Below are 20,358 nucleotides of genomic sequence, written 5' to 3'. Positions count from 1 at the left end.
GACAAGAAACATACAGTGTGGGGCAAGGTTTAAATGGCACCATGTCTGGAAATTGTGCATGTCGCTGCTGCACAGAACTGTTTTGTGATTCCAAGCAGATGAATGGGAACACTACCCCCTGACAGCTGTATGCTATGAGAGAACCATTCAAGCTTCAGTGGAGAGCTTGTCACCTTTACTGCAGACATGGGCCAGAATTTAATTCTGAGAATATCTTTTACCTTTAACACTTTTTTTTTCAACAGATTATAATATGCACAACTTTTAAGTGAAAAAAAAAAGAAGTAGCTTCATGGTTTTATTTCTGGTTCATTTAGTCCAAATTTTTAAGCAGTATAGAAAACAATTTTTTTTTAATTACTTGACTATTGCAGTGTATGGGAGAAAACAGTTTAAGGTATGGGAGAAAACGGTCTAAACATAGGTCTTTTTACTCAGATAGTTGCCTAGTTTTGTGAAAAGTTAGTATTAACTTACATTGTCATTTCATTTGTCTACTTTTTAAATTATATATGACTTCTAGTTCTGGGTTTTCAAAAATGAATTGGAAAAAAGGACCATGTGTAACTTTATTTATTTAAGATTTAAATCATAGGATTTAAGGATCAAATTGATTTTCTTGAAATTATAAATGTGTGCCAGTTTTCCATATCTTAATACAGCCTCAGCTGCAGTGAGACAAAGACTGAGATACAGAAGGGCCATTTTAATTCATTAGTCACACCGCACTTTATTCTGTTAAGCCCATCTGGTCGCCTGCATGGAACCCCTCTTAGCTGTTTTCATAAAATCTGAAGCCACCCAACTTAACTTTGTGCAAATAGCCATGAAATCTATAAACCTAGCAGATACAAAGGGTGTATTAGCAATAAAAAGAATAGATCCACTTGGTGAACTTACCGAGGATGAAGCGCTCTTAGGATAACCATAGATAAAAGAGTCTGGAACATGAAATGAAACTTTCAGTCAAGAAACAGTTGAAGGCAGGCTGCTTGTAAAAATAGATTTTTCAGCCTTGACCCTATAGAATGAAATCTGGAATTCTGTTTAAGAAAAAGATAAATAAAAACACACCCATATACAACACGAGTAGCAATTTAGCCCTATATAGAAAAGACTATTTTCCTATGGTTGTTTCCTTAGCCTTGGAATGCTTTCTATTTTACCTGCCAGTGTCTTATCAGAAAGCAATATCTTTTAATAAGAAAAAAACTATATTTTTTGTATTTGAGAAGTATTATTCATAAACAATGAGTTATTCCAATTATTTTTCTGGAAAAAAAAGTTTTGGACTGGAAAAAATGTTTCTACTTTAAAGCAGGTGGTTTTAGCAGAACAATTTTAGAGTCAAGTGATTTAACAATTGTAACAAAGCACCAATTCTAATGAAATAGGCAAACGCCTTCCCCTTTGACCAGGTGTTATAGGGGAAGAACATTAAGAGTGCAGATACAGATAGTAAGTAATTCTTACAGATAGTAAGAATTCTGCCGCTGGGCATCCTCAGCACTGGCATCACTTAGTGCCCACAAAGTAGGTTATTCCTTGACGGCAGAGGAACAGCTTCCAGACTTCTATAAACTTGGCAGTCTGCTCGGTGTGACATGGTAAAATGGTGGGCTTGAGCCAGGAGTCTCTTAGTAGGTTGAAACGTAAGTGTGAACCAAGTAAATTTCAATAGCCACAAGTCCATCAGTCTTAAATTCTTGAATCAAAATAGCTGAGAGAAAATAGGAGCCTTTTCCGCTATTCATGACACTTGATAATCTTGTCCATATTTAACGTTCTTATAGCTGTCTCTGGCCATGGTTCTTGTCTTAAAGAAAGTTTTCTTTAAGAGTTCCACGGCAGCTCAGTGGTTAGAACTCGGCGCTGTCACTGCTGAGGGCCCCGGTTTAAACCCTGGCTGGGGAACTAAGATCCCACAAGTCACATGGTGTGTGGCCAGAAACATAAAAATAAAAATTCCACTTTTTTTAAAAAGACTTTTTCATAGTTCCTTCAGTGATAACAAAATCTCAGTTTTTCATTGGTTCTTAATGATCCTGAATTTTTATAGACCCTTCTGAACATAGTTCCAAATAATGTGTTTCTGAGGTAGTTAAGCGTCTTAGACTATTCAAGGGTGGGCGAGAGGAGATACACACACACACACACAGACACACACACACACACAGTCCATGGGGCCGATACACATACACACACACACACACACACATACACACAGTCCATGGGGCCAATACACATCCACACACACACACACACACACACACACACACACAGTCCATGGGGCTGTAAAAGAGTCAGATACAACTTAGCAACTAAACAAGTCAATACTCCTTATTTGTATTCTTGGGGTAAAGTATTTCACTTTTTAGAAGTGTAATTTGTATTTTATCTCAGTTTGCACTGAAAATCCCATCGGTGAACTCCAGTTTTCTGGAGCAAAATATAGGAATTATGGGCTATTATCTTTGTTTTAAAATATGTTCCGTAAAATTGTTGTGTTTGTTTTGAATTCAAATAAATAAAGTGAATATAATCTTGCCCCAAATCCCATGAACTCTTTTAATTGACCATGGTGCACATTGCAACGAAAAGCAGAAGTTATTGTCCAAAAATTAACAACATAATGATGGCCACTTTACGTATATAAGCATGTGCTTATTGTCTCACTGCGTTTTAAACCCCAATGAACCCAAAGATGGCTTTTTCAGATTCTCATGGAAACCCCGTGTCACCTGAGGACCAAGTCAGCCTTGCTCAGCAAATCTCAGACGTAGTGAAGCAGCCGGCATTCATCGCAGGAATTGGGGCTGCCTGTTGGATCATCCTTATGGTTTTTAGCATCTGGCTCTATCGACACCGAAAGAAGAGAAATGGGCTGGCTAGTACTTACGCGGGTATCAGAAAAGGTATTACCTTTCCTAAATTTTTCATGTTTTACATATCTCTTGATTTCAATATATGACTCTAAGTTATTCTTGATTATATATCCTATATTATTATTTTAAAATATAAAAATTTACAAAACGGCTTTTATTTTATTGCAATGTCTAGGTATAAACTCCACTTGGATATCAGTACTACAATAGGACTTATCTGTTTCAAGCTCAATTTCTTTAAAATATATTTCACCAGGGTAGGTCTTCACTTGGTAGTAATACCACTCCCTTGTTCTCTTAGGGAATTACTTTATTGCTTTATATCCTGGAGGAAAATTTTTAATCTCCATGTCTCAGGAATTACAAATCCAAGCTTTGGACTGTCATACAACTTTAAAGGGAGCATCATTCCCCTTTGTGAAGCGAAAGAGATTATTTATAAATAATTGTATTTCTGATTATTTATAAAATAATTGTTTCTTAGTGAATATAGAATGCATGAATGAATAATGTGCTTCAGTTTGCAGAGAGAGAACACTTAGTACTTTTTTATTGTTATGTTTAAAGTTGCAGAGCTGACTACGTATATACTGTTGATGGACAACGATGATTTTGTTAAAAATGTATCTGCAGTTAAAGTTTATTTGGCTAAAATTATTTATAACTTTATGGATGAGTCAAATAAGCTGAAGAATTCGCAGACACTTTTTCCACATATTCTCTAAGTCTGCAGATTGGTGGTTCATATTTTTCATTTCCTGATGAGTTTTTTATTACTCTCAGACAGATAATCCTTTTCCCTTTCTCTCCTCAAATATCTTCATCAACTCTGGGCTATCAACAAGGTGATTGTAAGTTTTCAGCCCACAGGCCCACTTTATGTCTTTAGTCCAACTAAATTATTGACAGTGCTCCTTTGGGTCTCAAAATTGTCTTGGTTTTTGGATGACAGGATATACATCCACCCTAGTTATAGGGTCTATAAGTCTAAGACAATACTTTTGCTGCAAAGCAGATTTAAAGAGGATGACTAGTAAATACCCACTCCCACCATCACGCTCCTTAAAAAAAAAATTGTCTACATATTTCCTAAATGAACATTTCTCATGTGGCTTGGCCATGCCATTTCTCTGAGCATTGATATGGCAAAGTCAGAATTTGTTAGAGCTAGTTAGACCTTTTCTCAATGAAAAGTCCTACTTACTATCCCTCTGAGTTTGTGAAACAGTCTGAGATAGCAGTCTAAAATATTTGTGCTCTCGGTCACAAGGGGTCTTGGCAAGAAAGTCAACACAAATTCATCACCCACACTGTGGAAATCGATGAACGTGCCTCTGGCCCATGGCTCCACAGCAGTCTCCTTATGTACACACATTTGCCTTAGCATTATCATCCTTAAATATGTTTTTTTCAGATATGTGTCCTATGTCAATATTAAAACAAAAATGTCAGTATCCCTGCCTGTGAAATGGAAAATGGGGACTGAGAGGTTACTGCGAAGAGACTAAGTGCTCATCGCACATTCAAAGAACAGTGTCAGGGCCACGCATTACCATATAAAACCTTTGCCCCAAAAATAAGGCAGAGAAGGGGTTTGTGGGTGTCTGTGTGTTGTGGAGCAGGGCACGGGCGGGCTGTTGGGTGTTGTGTTCTGAAATCCCATTTGAATGAGGAAAAGTGACTAATATCTAGATATAGAATCTTTTGAGTTTCTAGGAATTTTATAATTTTTATTACCATGAGTGTGATAGCCGTGCAGTTGTAACAATGGAATGCTCTCTCTAGTTTTGAAACCTAAATATGTGACATGAAACCTTCTTCCCTTCTGAAATGTTTCTTTTCTCTTACTAATGCACTGTAAGCATGCTTGAAAATGCCTATGCGCTCTTTCTGCAAAACCTATTACACTAATATTGTCCTTTTAACTAGCTCGTGTTAAGCAGAAATCATAGAACATAATCACAAATGTAATTGGTGAGCATTTGATTCTGCTTTCCTCACTCTGCCTTTTTGGCACTTTTTCGTATTTCTGGTTCTGTGCAATTTTAAAAAGTGAATTCTGAAATCTTAAATTGACTGTGCCTGAAACAATGCTGGTCAGCCTAAGAAAAAATGAAGTGAAATATTTAAAAGAAATCCATGTGAAAGAGCCTACTGCCCTATGAAACATCAAGCCAGGGTTTGACTTTGGGTAATAGTGAGCATTTTTAACATTTTCCCCCTACATTTATCTGTAGGTATTCCCTCTGCTTGTACCCTTTGTCCACATAGTGCACCAGCATCACTGGATAAAATGATTTATTTTATTACTGGAAGCTTTGAGAATTAAGTTGTCCTTTGGTGAACCAGCTGTAAAAATTTCATTTAGATGGACCTCTTTTCATCTCTTCTTCCATTCCTTAAACTGAGGTTAGCAGTTGGCTAGGAGTACTGACAAGGACCTTTCATTTTTCCCCTGTGTCCTTGTGATTGCAAATTAATGTTCAGGCACTCCATTCTTGCTTGAGTACCTTTACTTTCAAATGTATGTCTTTTATATTTTTTATGAGGACAAGTTACTATTGCTCTGAATTTTTGATTGTAGCTAAATTACATTGACTCTCTGAAAAGACCTGACTGAAAGAAAACACAATAGAATTCTTAAGACAGACTGCTATGCAGCGAAAGAAGACAGTGTATAAACTGGATCCCCAGCACTGAGAGTTTTGTTTTTTTTTTTTTCCTTCCTAGTATGCTCAGAGATAAAATGGTTTGGTAAGAAGTGACAGTTGTAAAGGATGCTATGGCATTCAAGTCTGCAACCCCAGTGCTCTAATCCTAAAGTAAATTTCTTGTAGACATTCAAATATGAAGTGGAAAATACATTTTTGGCAGCTTTTTGATCCATGATAAGTAATCGGTATTCTAGTTTGTGTGTATTAAGGATTTCTTAAAAGCAAATTTTAGTCTTCAAGGAGTAATGTAGATTCTCTTGCTTTCTTTACCAGGGCAGTGTTTACTTTAAATTAATGTGAAGAGCTTGGGCAAAAAAAAGTCAGCCTCCTCCCTCTATGAAATGTCATGGAAATAACTCTGGTGTTATCCAACAGCCAGGAATGGGAGACGATAGGACAAATGGGGGAGGCAAGAATGCCACTTTTGAGGTCTGCAGTTCAATTTCAGGCATTATTGATTAGATTAAGATTTATAACTGCAGAGAGTGAAGATTTTCAGAGGAGCATTATTGTTCTATTGTTTAGCTTTTGATGTGCTATTATTTTTAAATGCTCAGCCTACTTCTAGAAAGCTTCTAGATATAAACTATAATAGCAGAATTAAAGTTAAAACCCCCTATATAGTCTGTCCATTCACCAATTTCTATGATGATAAAAATGTAGCAATACACTCTTTATATTAAGGCATCAGACATTGCTTGTCAGCCAAACAGTTCAGTTTTATGGTTTTCTTTGTTCCAGTTTTTTCTTTGCTTGCTTTCTTCCTTCCTTCCCTTTTCTTTCTTCCTTTCTTTCTGTCTTCTTCCCTCCCTCCTTTTCTTTCGGTCTTTTTCCTTTCTTCTTCTTTCGGTCTTCTTTCTAGTTTTCTTTCTGTCTTTATGTCATTTGCTCTCTCCTTCCCTCTCTCTGTATCACTGTCTCTCTCTAGGTGATGAATGCTCACGTGCACCTATTATATTAGTTAGTCCACTTTAATAAGCATTTACTTTCAGATTTCTAGATAAGGTTAGGCAAGACCCTGATAATACTTGTTTAAGAACCCATTATCCAGTGTTTGGAAGTGATTAATAGTAGAGGATTCCTGTTTGTACCAAAGCCGTGAGCCAAGTCTCTATTACTAAAAGCAGGGGTCATCCGCAGGCTAACCCAGCACAGTCCCCACCCCCCTCCCATCCTAGAATGTCAGATGCTTCGAAATGGTACCTGCAGAGACCCTCAGATTCGGTTTTATTCACTATCAGAGCGTCAGAACGACTGGCTTAGTTATTTACATTTGTTTTATGTTCAGCTGTCTGCTTGATTTATACTAATGTGATATGTTCCCTTTCTCTCTTCAGCTTAATAACTGGTTTATATTTTGTTTTGATTTTTCAGTCCCGTCTTTTACCTTCACACCAACAGGTATATATTTGCGCTTCCCCTCCTCCTTTCCTTTGTTAGTTCGGCATGTGTTATACTATTGTGTTGCTGTTTTTATTTCATTTTCTGCAGTAAGCTGGGGGGAAAGGACTTACGATGGAAACAGTACTTCATTTACTCATAGCGGCATGCACTTGGAGTAGAAGCGGTTGGTGTTGCTCGTCATCCTTCAGTGCAGCTGTTTACTCATGACTCCACAGTGCATCTGAGCCTTGTTTGCATGAGTTTCATTAGATAGGCAAACTGTTTCTACCCTCAGCATGATTTAACATGCTAATGATCAATTGATTATTTTAGACTTGGCAGTGCATTTTTTTCCCCCTTAACTTAAGCTTTCTGGATTTCCAACAAAATTTTCTCTCCCAAGCAATTCTCTGTTCATAGAATCAACATTCTTAAAGGTAACCAAAATACACAGCACATTTGAAAGATAAAGCTTTTCATTTTCCCTAAGTCCAAGTCCTAATATTCTGTTCTATTCAGTTTCTTTCAAAGAGGGTCCTCTTCTTTCACATCACCTTTAGTAAAAATGTACCTGTGGTCCTCCTTTCTCGGTTTTAATCCAGTTATTATAATCACTGGATGCAGTTATCTCTCCTTAACAGACTCCCAGTTTGGAGTTCTTCTAAGTAGCAGAATTTGGCAGCTTTTAGAAACACATTTGTTCTTAGAAAATGTGTCTGTATATACAGAAAAGCTAATATTTTAACCCCTTGACAACTATGTGCAGATCTTTTTTTGTCATGGCTAAATTTTATATCCATAACTTATTAAGCTGAGAATGCTTTCAGGGCCATTAAAATATATTTTCACTATGTATACATGTCTGATGAAAATATAATGAGAAATATTTTCTCAAACCACAATAAAACATAGGTCGCATTAATTAATAGTCACAACTTGGCATACAGCTTTGTGTGTGGAGAGAAAGGTTTATTTTCACATTTATATCCGTCTTACTGTTACTCATATTTCTGGGGAAATGGTCTGGTAGGTTTTTATTTTCCAAAATGTAAGATTCCACTTATATAAAATCATGAAATTACATGATCTAATAATAAATTCAAGATAGAAATCTGAGAATGTGAATGTACAAATGTGTAATAGTTATTATGTTTAATAAGGGTATACTGAAGTTTGCTTCTCCTTAGTTTTCAAACTTGTTAACACATTAAGAAAATAAGAATAACATTTAATTCTATACCATCTTTAAAAAATACTAGTTGAATCAGAAATCTATTTCCTGTGATGAATGTTTGCAATGCTTCTAAGTAGAAAGGGAGAAAGCATTCCATTCGAGAAAGATGCTCTTGAATGTCATAGCTTTTGATATATAAATGCAAGCATGTCTATTAATTGTTCCTTTTTGTTTTTTTGTAACATTCCAGTAACTTATCAGAGAGGAGGCGAAGCTGTGAGCAGTGGAGGGAGGTAATTATCTTGCTGGTTTTTAGATTCTAAGGGAACTTCCAGATATTTCTTCTTGTCTTGCTCGATGACATCACTATCTTTGCTTAAAAGGTTTAACTTAAAGGTGAAATGTGTTTAAATCTTTTAGAACTCCTCCATTTTTCTCTGCTTTAGAACCAAGCATGTTAACACACAAATGCAGTCGATTGGAGCTGGTGCATCTTGGGCAGTGAACACCAGAGGGAGCACTTTAACCAGAAAAGACAGACTTGCTGATTTAGCAAATCATTAAAAAGAGTTAAAGTAATTAAGTGATGGCATTTATGAAGATTAAGAAATATAGCTAGTTAACAGATACTATCAAAGAAAAAGTGTTCATTTGGAAACCTGCTGAACACAGCACTGGCTCATAAGTTGTAGGTTATATCTGTTTGTTTGCTCTTGTTATAAATTCAACATAGTTCAGTCTCCATTCACAGGGAAATATGTTGAAATAAAAGGAGAATCTAGGTAGTTTGTTAACACGGAGATTTTTTTTTTCCCCTCTAATTAAAATGAACCTCAATCCTACATTTATGACTTTTTGGTAATTATTATTCAGTGAACTTTAATATATTCACAGAGAAATCACAAATTGATGTGACAGTCGCCTGAAAGGGGCTGAAAGAAGGTATAAGTTACATGAGCCAAACATCAGAATTTTCTAAGATAATTCTTTCTTTTCAAAAACAGCAACTTCTAGCTTAGGAGGTAAGAAAAAAAATTTTTTTTTACCAAAACCATTTTATAATTCAAATTCAGTTAACTTATTGAGTGCCCTGCTTTGTATAGTTAGATAATGTAGTTGCTCCTCGGAAAGATAAAAATGAAACATTATCCTTGCATCTGAGGAACATACCATCTGATGATAAAATTACTGAATTTAGTGTATGACAAAATGTGATAAAAGAAAGAAGAAACATAAAACTGCTAACCATCTTTAGTAAAATGCTGTACAAATCTAACAGTAAGCACTAATCTCTTCTTTTCTGGGAACTGCTGCTGGCTTCCTGTTTTCATACCTGTGAAACAAAGCTAGCCACTGAAAGACCCCACAGCAAGGGGGGTCTTCATAGAAATAAATCCACTTGATTCAGGAATTAAACCAGGGCATGTTTTTGCAACCAGGGAAATCCTATCTGAATCATAGCCTAGACATTCATGAAACAGCCTTTGGCATAAGAACATTCTCTCATGGATAAATCTGGAATGCCTGATGGTACCACCACCTCTCCGCACGTATATATTCATGGCTATAGACATCAGCTTTCTCATTAATCAGAGCATAGGAAAATGCTTATTGAGCATCTTCTGTGTGTTCTGCACCAGCCTCTGTGCATGGGCATGTGCACAGATGTGTTGTGTCTCTTACACACACACACACACACACACATACACATGTATAAAATATGGTTTTATTTTACACATGTATAAAGTATGGTTCCTGCTCAAAGGGAATTTAGAACCCAAGTAGACCAAATTATCAAGAAGGACATGGTGGGCAGGGATCTCTCATTACCAAATGATAGTTTCTTCAGCCAGACTGAACAATTACAAAGTTCCATTTGGAAAGCATCATCATATAGAATTAACCTTTTGAATGTAAAAATAGTATAGCAGCGAAATGGATTTATTTTAAATACCAAATAGAAATAATCTTTTTACCAAATGACAAAAGATGCTAGAATGTTATAGAGGCAACAGTTGAATAAAGATATTAAGAGTCAGGGCTCAAAATGGCAGTTATATACACAATTTTAAATTTATTTATTCATCAACTCTATTTATTGAATACCTACAATGTGACAGGCACTATTCTAGTTGTTGAGGCTGCTTCAGTGAGCAAAGTTAATACAAGTTCCTGTCCTTCTGAACCTTACATTTAGTGGGGGAGATAGAAGATTAATAATAAGCATTTTTTTAAAAGTCAGCTGTATAGTAGAAGCAGTTGGTGCTTTGGAAAAATAGAACAGGGTAAGCGGATCAGGAATGCCATGAGGAAGAGGTCTCACTAGCTATTTGGGAATGTGTGTGTGTTGTATGTGTGTCCCGTGATCCAGTTTACTAAGTATTTGTAAGCGTGTGTGTGTGTTCTCTGTATGTGTGTTCCGTGAGCCAGTATAGTAAGACAAGGAACAGTGAGCTGGACCCCTGTACTCACTTCTCTGATGTGTCCCTAAACACTGAATTCCCTCAGGCCTCTCAGGTTCTGTGAGCCCTCTGTGGACCTCCCACCACATCTGGTTTATGACACCTAAATCGCAATGTCATCATCCTCACTCCTGGCTCTGTTACTGTATTTCCTTAATCCTACCATTTTCTCCTTTCACTATCACTGTGTTGTTTCAGGTTCAATCTTCTGAACCTGATCTGTTACAAACATCCCCAGCAATCTTGCTTTCATCTGCCTTCATTAGCACTGTTTCCTGTTAATTCCCCTTGCCCAGTGGAGCCGGAATGCAATTTTGAAATACATATTGATCATGGCTCTGAGCCTCTGAAGATCCCATTTTTCAATAGAACCCACCATATTTAAAATAGCAAGTCCAAACTGGGCAATGCACATGAAGCCCACAACCTCCAGGGACTTGCAGCCCCCCTTCATACTTCTTGGTGCCACATACTATAAGCCACTCTGTCAACTCATCTAACAGTCACCAATACTGCATTCTCTATATGTCCTTATTATATTAGCCTGGAATATGTCCCTCCTCCTCTTGTCAGTTTGCTGAGGTTCACCTGCTGTGTCCTCCATGAACTCTTTGTTGTATATCAATACCACAGTTAAGCATCTAATTGTGTGTGTGTGTGTGTGTGTGTGTGTGTGTTAGTTGCTCAGCCGTGTCCAACTCTTTGCAACCCCATGGGCTGTATCCCACCAGGCTTTCTCTGTCCGTGGATTCTTCCAGGCAAGAATACTGGAGTGGGTTGCCATTCCCTTCTCCAAGCACCTGATATGAGGTAATACAATTATCTCTTGTTTATATCAGGGGTCAGCAAATTATGGCTCTGGGTCTGAATTTGGTGTGCCACCTGTTTTTGTAAGTAAAGATTTATTCAAATACAGCCGGACTCACTTGTTTACATGTTGCCCAAGACTGCTTTCCCACTAGAATAACAGAGCTGAGTAGCTGAAACAAAAAGTATATATCTCAAAAAGCCAAGATGTTTATCCTCTGAGCCTTTATAGAAATAGTTTACTAACTCTTGGCTTTAATGATTGTTTCCCACAATAGAATGTGAGATCCTAGGGTTAGAGCCTATGTGATTTATGAATTAATAATTGAATACATGAATTTTTGTAATGCAATAATGTAATTTATTAGATTAGATCCATAAATTCAATATATGAGTTATTGATCTTTAAAAATATCACCAAAAAGTATCTAAAGAAGAGTGGGATGGCTTACCAAATAAATAAATGTCAGATTTCAGTTCAGTCCTTGATGACTTGAGAGAAAGTTTGGGGCCCTGGACATTGTCCTCTGATAAAGGAGAAGACTGAGAAAGAAGGAGAACCAGAGAGCTCTCTTGGTTCTCAAAAGTGTGAATTAGCTGTTCACAGAAAAGTGAAAATGAGGATTACGATTAAGCAAAGAAACCTCTTCTCAACTTGAAAAGGACAAAGGACTTGCAATGTAATCCAGTGAGAATCATGTAAATATTAAGTGACTATTTCTGTTCATTTGTTTTCCTTTTTGCAAATATCCCAATCTCCAATTCTGGGGTCATGGAGGGGTGGTTGGTAAAGCTAGTTAAAATCCAAACCACAGCACAGACCAGGAAAAAGCAGAGAAAGCCTGAAGAAGAGAGTAGGAAAGTCAGACTAACCAGATCAAGAATGCCAATAGCACATTTCCTGGCCACGGAAGGTGAGAAAGAAGCAGAACTCAGGCCTTGCTTCTCTCTAAAGGACTGGCCACTTTCAGATCTATCCCTCGCTTCTTACTGGGCTTCAAAACTCTTCAGGATGTCAAAAGAAAGAGGAGACAGCCTATAGGCAGCCCTTGTTGCTAGGCCCCTTCACTATTTTCCTCAGCTCCTGGACCCTCTGGTATTTTATTATGTGGTTTAGGAGTTCAAATAGGTTTGTTTGCGCACGCGCATGTGTGTGTGTGTGTGTGTGTGTGTGTGCGTGTGTTTGGAGTGAGTGAGTAGAATTTCTGGAGTAGGAGGAGCAGATGAATTGAATTTAAGTTCATTTTTCCTCTTTTCTTTTGTGACACAAAATTGTCCCCTTAATATAAAATGGAAGTTAAATACAGTTTTTGCAAGCCCTAGTATCTTCCTTTCTTTAATAATACCTTTTTGAAGACAAGGAAGAAAGAGACAAAGTTCAGATGTATTAACATGAAAATATAACTAACATGAATATATGTATAATATGATTGTATTTACATATCTATAATATGGTAACATTAGATAATATGTTCAACACATATTAATCACTGTAACCAGCACTGTGTTTTGCTTCTGCTTCATTTCTTATTGTGGGATAGCTAAATCTGTCCCATACAGACTAGATCATCTTCAATGCATAAAGATATCTTATGAGATTTTTAGTTTTTAAGGACGCCAACACCCTTATAAAAATAACTACATATAACTTTGACTTGCTTAGAGGTCTCTGAAATATACATATGTCATTTTAAGATTCATTATGGGCCAGTAATCATGACTCAACCTTCTTCACTAAATAATTAGCATTCCAAACACAAGTCTGAACCGAATGCCAGGATGTGAATTGTTAATCCCACTTCCTGTTGGAAAACTTGATACATATGAAAAATTCTTTCAGCCTCTGATGATATCAGAACATTTACTTTTAAAAGTGCTTTTCTGAGGGAATCATAGTAGCATAAAAATACCACCTATTCCTTTTGAACCATGTAAGTCAAGCTGTGGAAAATTTCCACTTGACCCGTACTTCAAACATACTCTAATATTTCTAGTGTCAAATATGGAGATTTATTTTTAATAACTTCAAAAGTGATAACACAGTTGGTTTAGGTTTAAGAGAAAATAAGAAAAGCTAAAGACGACGAGATGCAGACTTCCTGTACCCAACATCAATTCCAAAGGCTCCAGATATCTGTGATACAGCTTGCATTTAAATATTTTAAATTTTAACAGGTCAGCCACATCACTCTTCAAAGCACGTTTTTATCAACAGTTTTAACAGTGAATTTGTCCAGTTTTTACATTATTCTGAAGACTTCAGACATTTCCTCACTCTTCCTTTTATTAGGAATGTTTAAGAAGGCTAGGAGTCGGACATGACTGAGCGACTTACTTTCACTTTTCACTTTCATGCCTTGGAGAAGGAAATGGCAACCCACTCCAGTGATCTTGCCTGGAGAGTCCCAGGGACGGGGGAGCCTGGTGGGCTGCCGTCTCTGGGGTCGCACAGAGTCGGACACGACCAAAGCGACTTAGTAACAGCAGAAGCAAGGGTTTTTAGGAATTTAACCACTCTTCAGTACATGTGTTTATAGCTTCCTGGTTTGCAGTGTCGATTCTACAGACAACCTACCAGTATTTGAATCCCAACTCTGTCACTCACTCACTTTCTATACCCATCAACACATTTCTTATCCTCTCTCAGGCAATTCCATTTCCTAATCTGTAAAATCTGGATAATAATAGTAACTACTCTGTAGATTATCAGAAGGAGTTAATAATATATATAAAGAAGTCATTTCTCACACATTATAAACAAAAGGTAAGTATTCATTTTTATTACAGATACGTGTATACACATGAATACATACATAGGTATACAGTTATATAAATTATAAATCCATATTTTCATTTGAAGTGAATTGTTCCTCAAGTAATCATCATTTGCATTTAAGTTTCCTTGGTTGACTGTATGTCAGAATGGAAACCATGACAGTGACTCTGATGGGCTTCCCAGTGGCACTAGGTGTAGAGAATCTGCCTGCCTGCACAGAAGACATAGGAGATGCGGGTTCCATCCCTTGGTCGGGAAGATACCCGGAAGGAGGCCATGGCAACCCGCTCCAGTATTCTTGCCTGGGGAATCCCATGCACAGAGGAGCCTGGGCTCCAGTAGGGGTTTCCAAGAGTCAGACACGACTGAGCGTGCACACACACACACATTCCACACACACACAAGTCAAATGTCAGGTTCTTCCCAGCTAAATGAGAAGCATGGTTTTTACATTTTAACAAAGAAAATGAAACCATGAAGGAAATCTTTTCCGAATCTGCAGTGCTGGTCTGTTTATTGTGGATCTGACAGTATTCCTGCATCATCACCTCTTTTGCTGAATTATCAGTTGGAATCAAGGTTGGAAGAGGACCTCAGGACTGCCACTGCTGAACTTATGTCTGTGCCTCTGGCACTGGTGGTTCAGGCTTCCCATTAGTAACTGCTGATGTACTTTGCATTCCCAGTACAGAGTGAAAGAGGATTAACATCTGTTGTTCCAAAAAAAAAACATTAACACTCATATTTCTTACAGTGGACATCACTGTTTTACTAGATTTAATTCAGTAGCTTTCTTTTGTTTATATAGGGATTTATGGCATTTTACATTGTCACCATCAGAAATTGTTGACAAGCTTACAGAACCGTGGACTGAAACACTGATGAGGCTCTCCACAAAATGTCACAGAGCCCAAGATGCACTCTCTCTGAGACATGGTTTTGGATAAAAGTATGCAAATGTGCTTACTGTGAAGGTTCCTTTATCTAAGTAAAGAGCTTGTTCCATTTTTTAATGAAATTGTGAGGAATTTAATGGGTTTTTTAATGGGTCAAAAACTAAGAAATGCAAACTCTCTTAACTCGAGTATTCTGTAAGCTATTAAAACACTGAAAAATACAAGTATCCACCTTTTTAGAATCTTCCCTGGTGGCTCAGAGGTTAAAGCGTCTGCCTCCAATGCGGGAGACCTGGGTTCAATCCCTGGGTCGGGAAGATCCCCTGGAGAAGGAAATGGCAATCCACTCCAGTATTCTTGCCTGGAGAATCCCATGGACAGAGAAGCCTAGTAGGTTACAGTCCACGGGGTCGCAAAGAGTCGGACACGACTGAGCAACTTCACCTCACCTCACCTCGCCTTTTTAGAGTCCATGTTTGGTTTTTAGTGTGTGACTGAAGAAGCAGTAAAGCATTAGAAACTGCAGTGTTTTAAGTCTCTGCCTGTTTACAGTGTAATGGCTATATAAACTGAGGTGCGTCTCAGAACATTACATTTTACTTGCCTTGTCTATAAAATAAAAAGAATGATAATATCTTTCAGCATAATTGACCAAATTATTTGTGAGGATAATAAGATGAAGAATGGTTTGGAATTCGGAATAGGCAATGTTATTTGCTACTTATATAACACTTGCTTTTATACATGCTTTTTTTTTCTTTAGGCCAGGACTTCTCAACATCAGTGAACCTGCCACACAGCCATGGCTGGCAGACACATGGCCTAACACTGGGAACAATCACAATGACTGCTCCATCAATTGCTGCACGGCAGGCAATGGGAACAGTGACAGCAACTTGACCACGTATAGTCGCCCAGGTTAGAGGCACAGAGATAGCTTGATACACAAGCTCGGCATTGTTAGAAACAGGCCATGAGGAGATAACTTCCCTTTTCTTCTCCCTAAGTTGGAAAGGAAATTTAATCAATATGTTCATGAAATATTAACCACTGTTTAGCAAATTAGCCTGATTCAAGTTATGTTCTCCATCCTTAGATCTCCACACCTCACTCTGCACCCAAAAATGTTTCCCAGTATGTGAAGGGAGAATGGAGGATATAAATTCTAGAATAAATAGCAAATAAGGAAAAATGGAATTATGTAGAAGTAGTTATCCTCATAAAAATGTGTGTAATTATAATTTTAGTAGATTGTAGTTATTTAGAGTATTTATTTTAAAGATTTTGAGGGCAAAGCAAATCAAAAGACCAACCAACAAATATATAGTCTGAGGGATCCAAATTTTTAATGGCAGTAACAACAACAATAAGAATAATTATATGATGGCAAAAAAATAATTTTAAATTAAAGCTAACTGAAATTCAAAAATGTTATTGTATAATAGTAAATTTTTGTAGGATACAAGAAATATATACCTTTTGCAGCTGTGTATGCTAATACTTGGAGAAGGCAATGGCAACCCACTCCAGTACTCTTGCCTGGAAAATCCCATGGACAGAGGAGCCTGGTAGGCTGCAGTCCATGGGGTCCTGAAGAGTCAAACCCAACTGAGCGACTTCACTTTCACTTTTCACTTTCATGCATTGGAGAAGGAAATGGCAACCCACTCCAGTGTTCTTGCCTGGAGAATCCCAGGGATGGCAGAGCCTGGTGGGCTGCCGTCTATGGGGTCACACAGAGTCGGGCACGACTGAAGTGACGTAGTAGTAGTAGTATGCTAATACTAATTGTGTCTTCGGGGTTCAGAAATATGTGTGGTGAATTACTTGATAAAATTTCATGCTAAAATATGACAGTAAACTTTGGATGTAGAGTATGCAATATTTAAAAGAATAAACACAATTGTAAGTAATTCTTAAAAAAAACCTTTCAGCATGCATTCACAGTATAGGAAATATTGGAAGAGTCATGAAGAATCAAAATATATGACTATAAAAATAACCCATGGAATTAAGAAAAAGGAAAATAAAATATGGCATTTAAGTAAAAATTATGATGTACCATAAAGAACAAATTATAGTCTCCATTGAATTTGGATATGGAAATGATGCAATCATGTGACCAAGTCCCTATTCTTCAGAGGTCAGTGTTGTAGTTATCTAGGCAGAGAAGTGCTCACATAATTATAAGTAAAAGAAAGATTATGCTGAGGCCAATAAAAGAAGAAAGTGACAACATTTTTGTAAATTAATATGAAGAACTGAGTTATCCAGCATGGTAGCCTCTGGCTTCAGGTGGCTATTTAAATAAAATATCATTTAAAATCCAGTTCCTCATATGCACTAGCCACATTCTGAGTGCTCAGTAGCCACATGTGGCTATTGTATTAGAGAGTACAAAATAGAACATGTTCATCTCAGAAAGTTCTGTTGGATAGCACTCATATGGAAATACTGGCAAAGAAAAATGAGATTGCCAAAACTATATTGCCATTAAAAATATTTTAACAACTCTTACATGAAGCTTAATACCTAAAAATTAGATAAAAGCCAGATTAATTAAATACCTCTGATCCCTGATCTTTTGTTGTTAAAATGCAAAGTAATTGAATTCGTTAGGGTAGAGAAGTTGCCAATTTTTCTTAAAACTATATTCATTTTTACATCTTCAGTAGTAGCCATATTAATTCATCAATTCTTACGATTTAGTTGAAAACTCATCCTCAAGGTGAACTTGTTAATGTTGCAGCCACTATGCATAAAATAGTGGTATTTTTACTATTATAATATAACTAAATTTTTATTTAAATAATATTTTAGTTTTAAATGATGATTTTAGTTCTTCCTGCTATTTTAACATTTTCAAATGCAGATCTTAAGTATTTCTCTCTATATATATTACTTATTTCACTCTTAAATATTTAAATGAAGGAAAAATTAGAGTGAAATTGAAATATTAGACAGATTATTACAGGTGTTATTTGATTAAATTGCCCTGGGTACTATGATTCATTTGGCCATCATTATTGTCATTTTATATATCTTGAGGTATCATTATGAAACCATGCAAAATGACTATATAATAGCTTTTCTTGATAATGATTATCTTGCGTGACCAAAGGAAAAAACTAATAAATTCTCCTGAGTATTGTTTACTATCACTTTACCTCTGTTCCTCATTTTTTTGAATAGAGGTATTTTGTACAATATTGAAATCTCAAGTTATCTGATCTGAGGGCAGAGGCTTTTGGGGGGAGGGAGAAGGTCTGGACTAAACCTATTAGCCTTGTTCTGTTGCTTTAACAGCTAGCTAGTAACTTCAAATAGTTCAATAATTCCAGATTAGAAAATATAAACTTGGCACATAAAGATATTCATGTATATATTCTCTTAGTGCCTTTCCCATTAATGTGATTGTTAAAGGAAAATTACTTAAATTGAGTTCATTATTTATAAACTACATAACACTAACTGAACTTCAGAATTATTTAGTCTCCATATAAATTATATGTCCTCTCTTACTCCCTGAATTTTTTTTTTGAAAGAACATTTGATTCTGTTCTTTAGAAAGGACATAAGAATACTTGGTCCTTTTTATTCATCGTATTTAAGCCCATTTATACTTTATATAACAATTTTACTGTGACTCACAAAGCTTCTTACAAAGAAATTTAAAACGAATAACCATGCGGAATGACTTTTTCCTTTTCCTCTCCATTGCACGTAGCTGATTGTATAGCAAATTATAACAACCAACTGGATAACAAACAAACAAATCTGATGCTCCCTGAGTCAACTGTTTATGGTGATGTGGACCTTAGTAACAAAATCAATGAGATGAAAACCTTCAATAGCCCAAATCTGAAGGATGGGCGTTTTGTCAATCCATCAGGGCAGCCCACCCCTTATGCCACCACCCAGCTCATCCAGTCAAACCTCAGCAACAACATGAACAATGGCAGTGGAGACTCTGGCGAGAAGCTCTGGAAGCCACCCGGACAGCAGAAACAAGAAGTGGCACCGATTCAGTATAACATCGTGGAGCAGAACAAACTGAACAAAGGTGAGGGGACTTGCCCTTATTCCCACCGTTTTCTGTATTGGCTTCCTCAACCCGTCAGCACCACATGCCAATGCTTGTCTGGAACTCGCGAGTGAGATCCGTCTTTTGTCACTAAGGTTTTCTGATTTCTTTGGTTTCAAAATTTCCAGTGTTGAAAGTTAATTAGCACAACAATAACCTTGGAAAATTGATTTTATAATAATATATAAGTATTTCCAAATGGTTTTGAGATTAATTTAAATTTAATCGTAGGTGAGGGATTGCTCCGGACAGAATCTTTTATTCATAAGGCAGACGTACAGCCATCACAATACCTCACCTTTTAAATAAATAGACTCCCATTCTTTCCACTCGAGAATGGAAGATAATTGCTTCTACATGGTCATATAAATGAGTGGCATTTTTATATCAAACTGAAAAAAAAATTAAGCTTGAACTGGAGAAGTGGTTCAATTTTTTATATTTCTCCTACCTCTTCTGGTTACTAAGACTGCTGCAATGTATGATTTTAGACCCTAAATTTCTTTGACCTGATTGAAGTCTGTCAGGATAGAACCTAACGTAAATTGAGTTCAGTGTTAACTTATAACTGCAGAATAGTATTTTATGGCCTGAGGGGAATGTTTCTCTATTGTAAAATGGGTGAGTCGGAAGGGATAGGTATTTGATTTCTTTGTAGTTCCTTTAGGTTACTGCTTTAGTAACATGATTTACAAAATTATACCTCTAGAAATAAAGGGAATGCTCTAATTTGAATAAGTGAGGACAGTTTTGTATGAGTGTCCCGGTAAAGGATACATTTAATTGCAGATAATTAGAAACACAGATTTCTTTTTTTTTAGGCTTGAGTTGGAAATGTTTTTTTCAAAGCTAAATGTATTACAGTTGGAAATTACCAAGAGATAGTGTTATATGTTTTACTTTAATAAGTCAGCCATCTTGCTTTATTCCCAGTTTAAGAAAACATTTGATTGGTATAATAACCCAATTCAGTAGATATTTTCTAGCCATTTTTTTCTTGAAGTATAGTTGAGGTACACTCTTGCAGCAGTTACAGGTGTGCAATGTAGTCATTCACAATTTTTAAAGGTTACACTCCATTTATAGTTATATAATACTGGCTACATTCCTTGTGTTGAACAGTATATCCTTGTAGCTTATTTATATATAATAAAGGTATTAGTCCCTCACCTGTATG

At 36.6% G+C, this 20,358-nt stretch overlaps 1 protein-coding gene across 1 annotated transcript in view; it reads left to right on the top strand.

Annotated features, from left to right (window-relative positions):
• Positions 1-20,358, top strand: part of ROBO1 (roundabout guidance receptor 1) — a 448,749-nt gene that overhangs the window by 390,200 nt on the left and 38,191 nt on the right. The window contains exons 18-22 of the mRNA XM_052649948.1: positions 2,718-2,915; positions 6,974-7,000; positions 8,407-8,449; positions 15,861-16,015; positions 18,825-19,160. Coding sequence (XP_052505908.1) covers positions 2,718-2,915; positions 6,974-7,000; positions 8,407-8,449; positions 15,861-16,015; positions 18,825-19,160 — 759 coding nt within the window. The remainder of the gene's footprint in view (positions 1-2,717; positions 2,916-6,973; positions 7,001-8,406; positions 8,450-15,860; positions 16,016-18,824; positions 19,161-20,358) is intronic.

Source organism: Budorcas taxicolor, chromosome 1, assembly GCF_023091745.1.
Source record: "Budorcas taxicolor isolate Tak-1 chromosome 1, Takin1.1, whole genome shotgun sequence".
Lineage (NCBI taxonomy): Eukaryota > Metazoa > Chordata > Mammalia > Artiodactyla > Bovidae > Budorcas > Budorcas taxicolor.
This window is presented reverse-complemented; position numbering and strand designations above follow the sequence as displayed.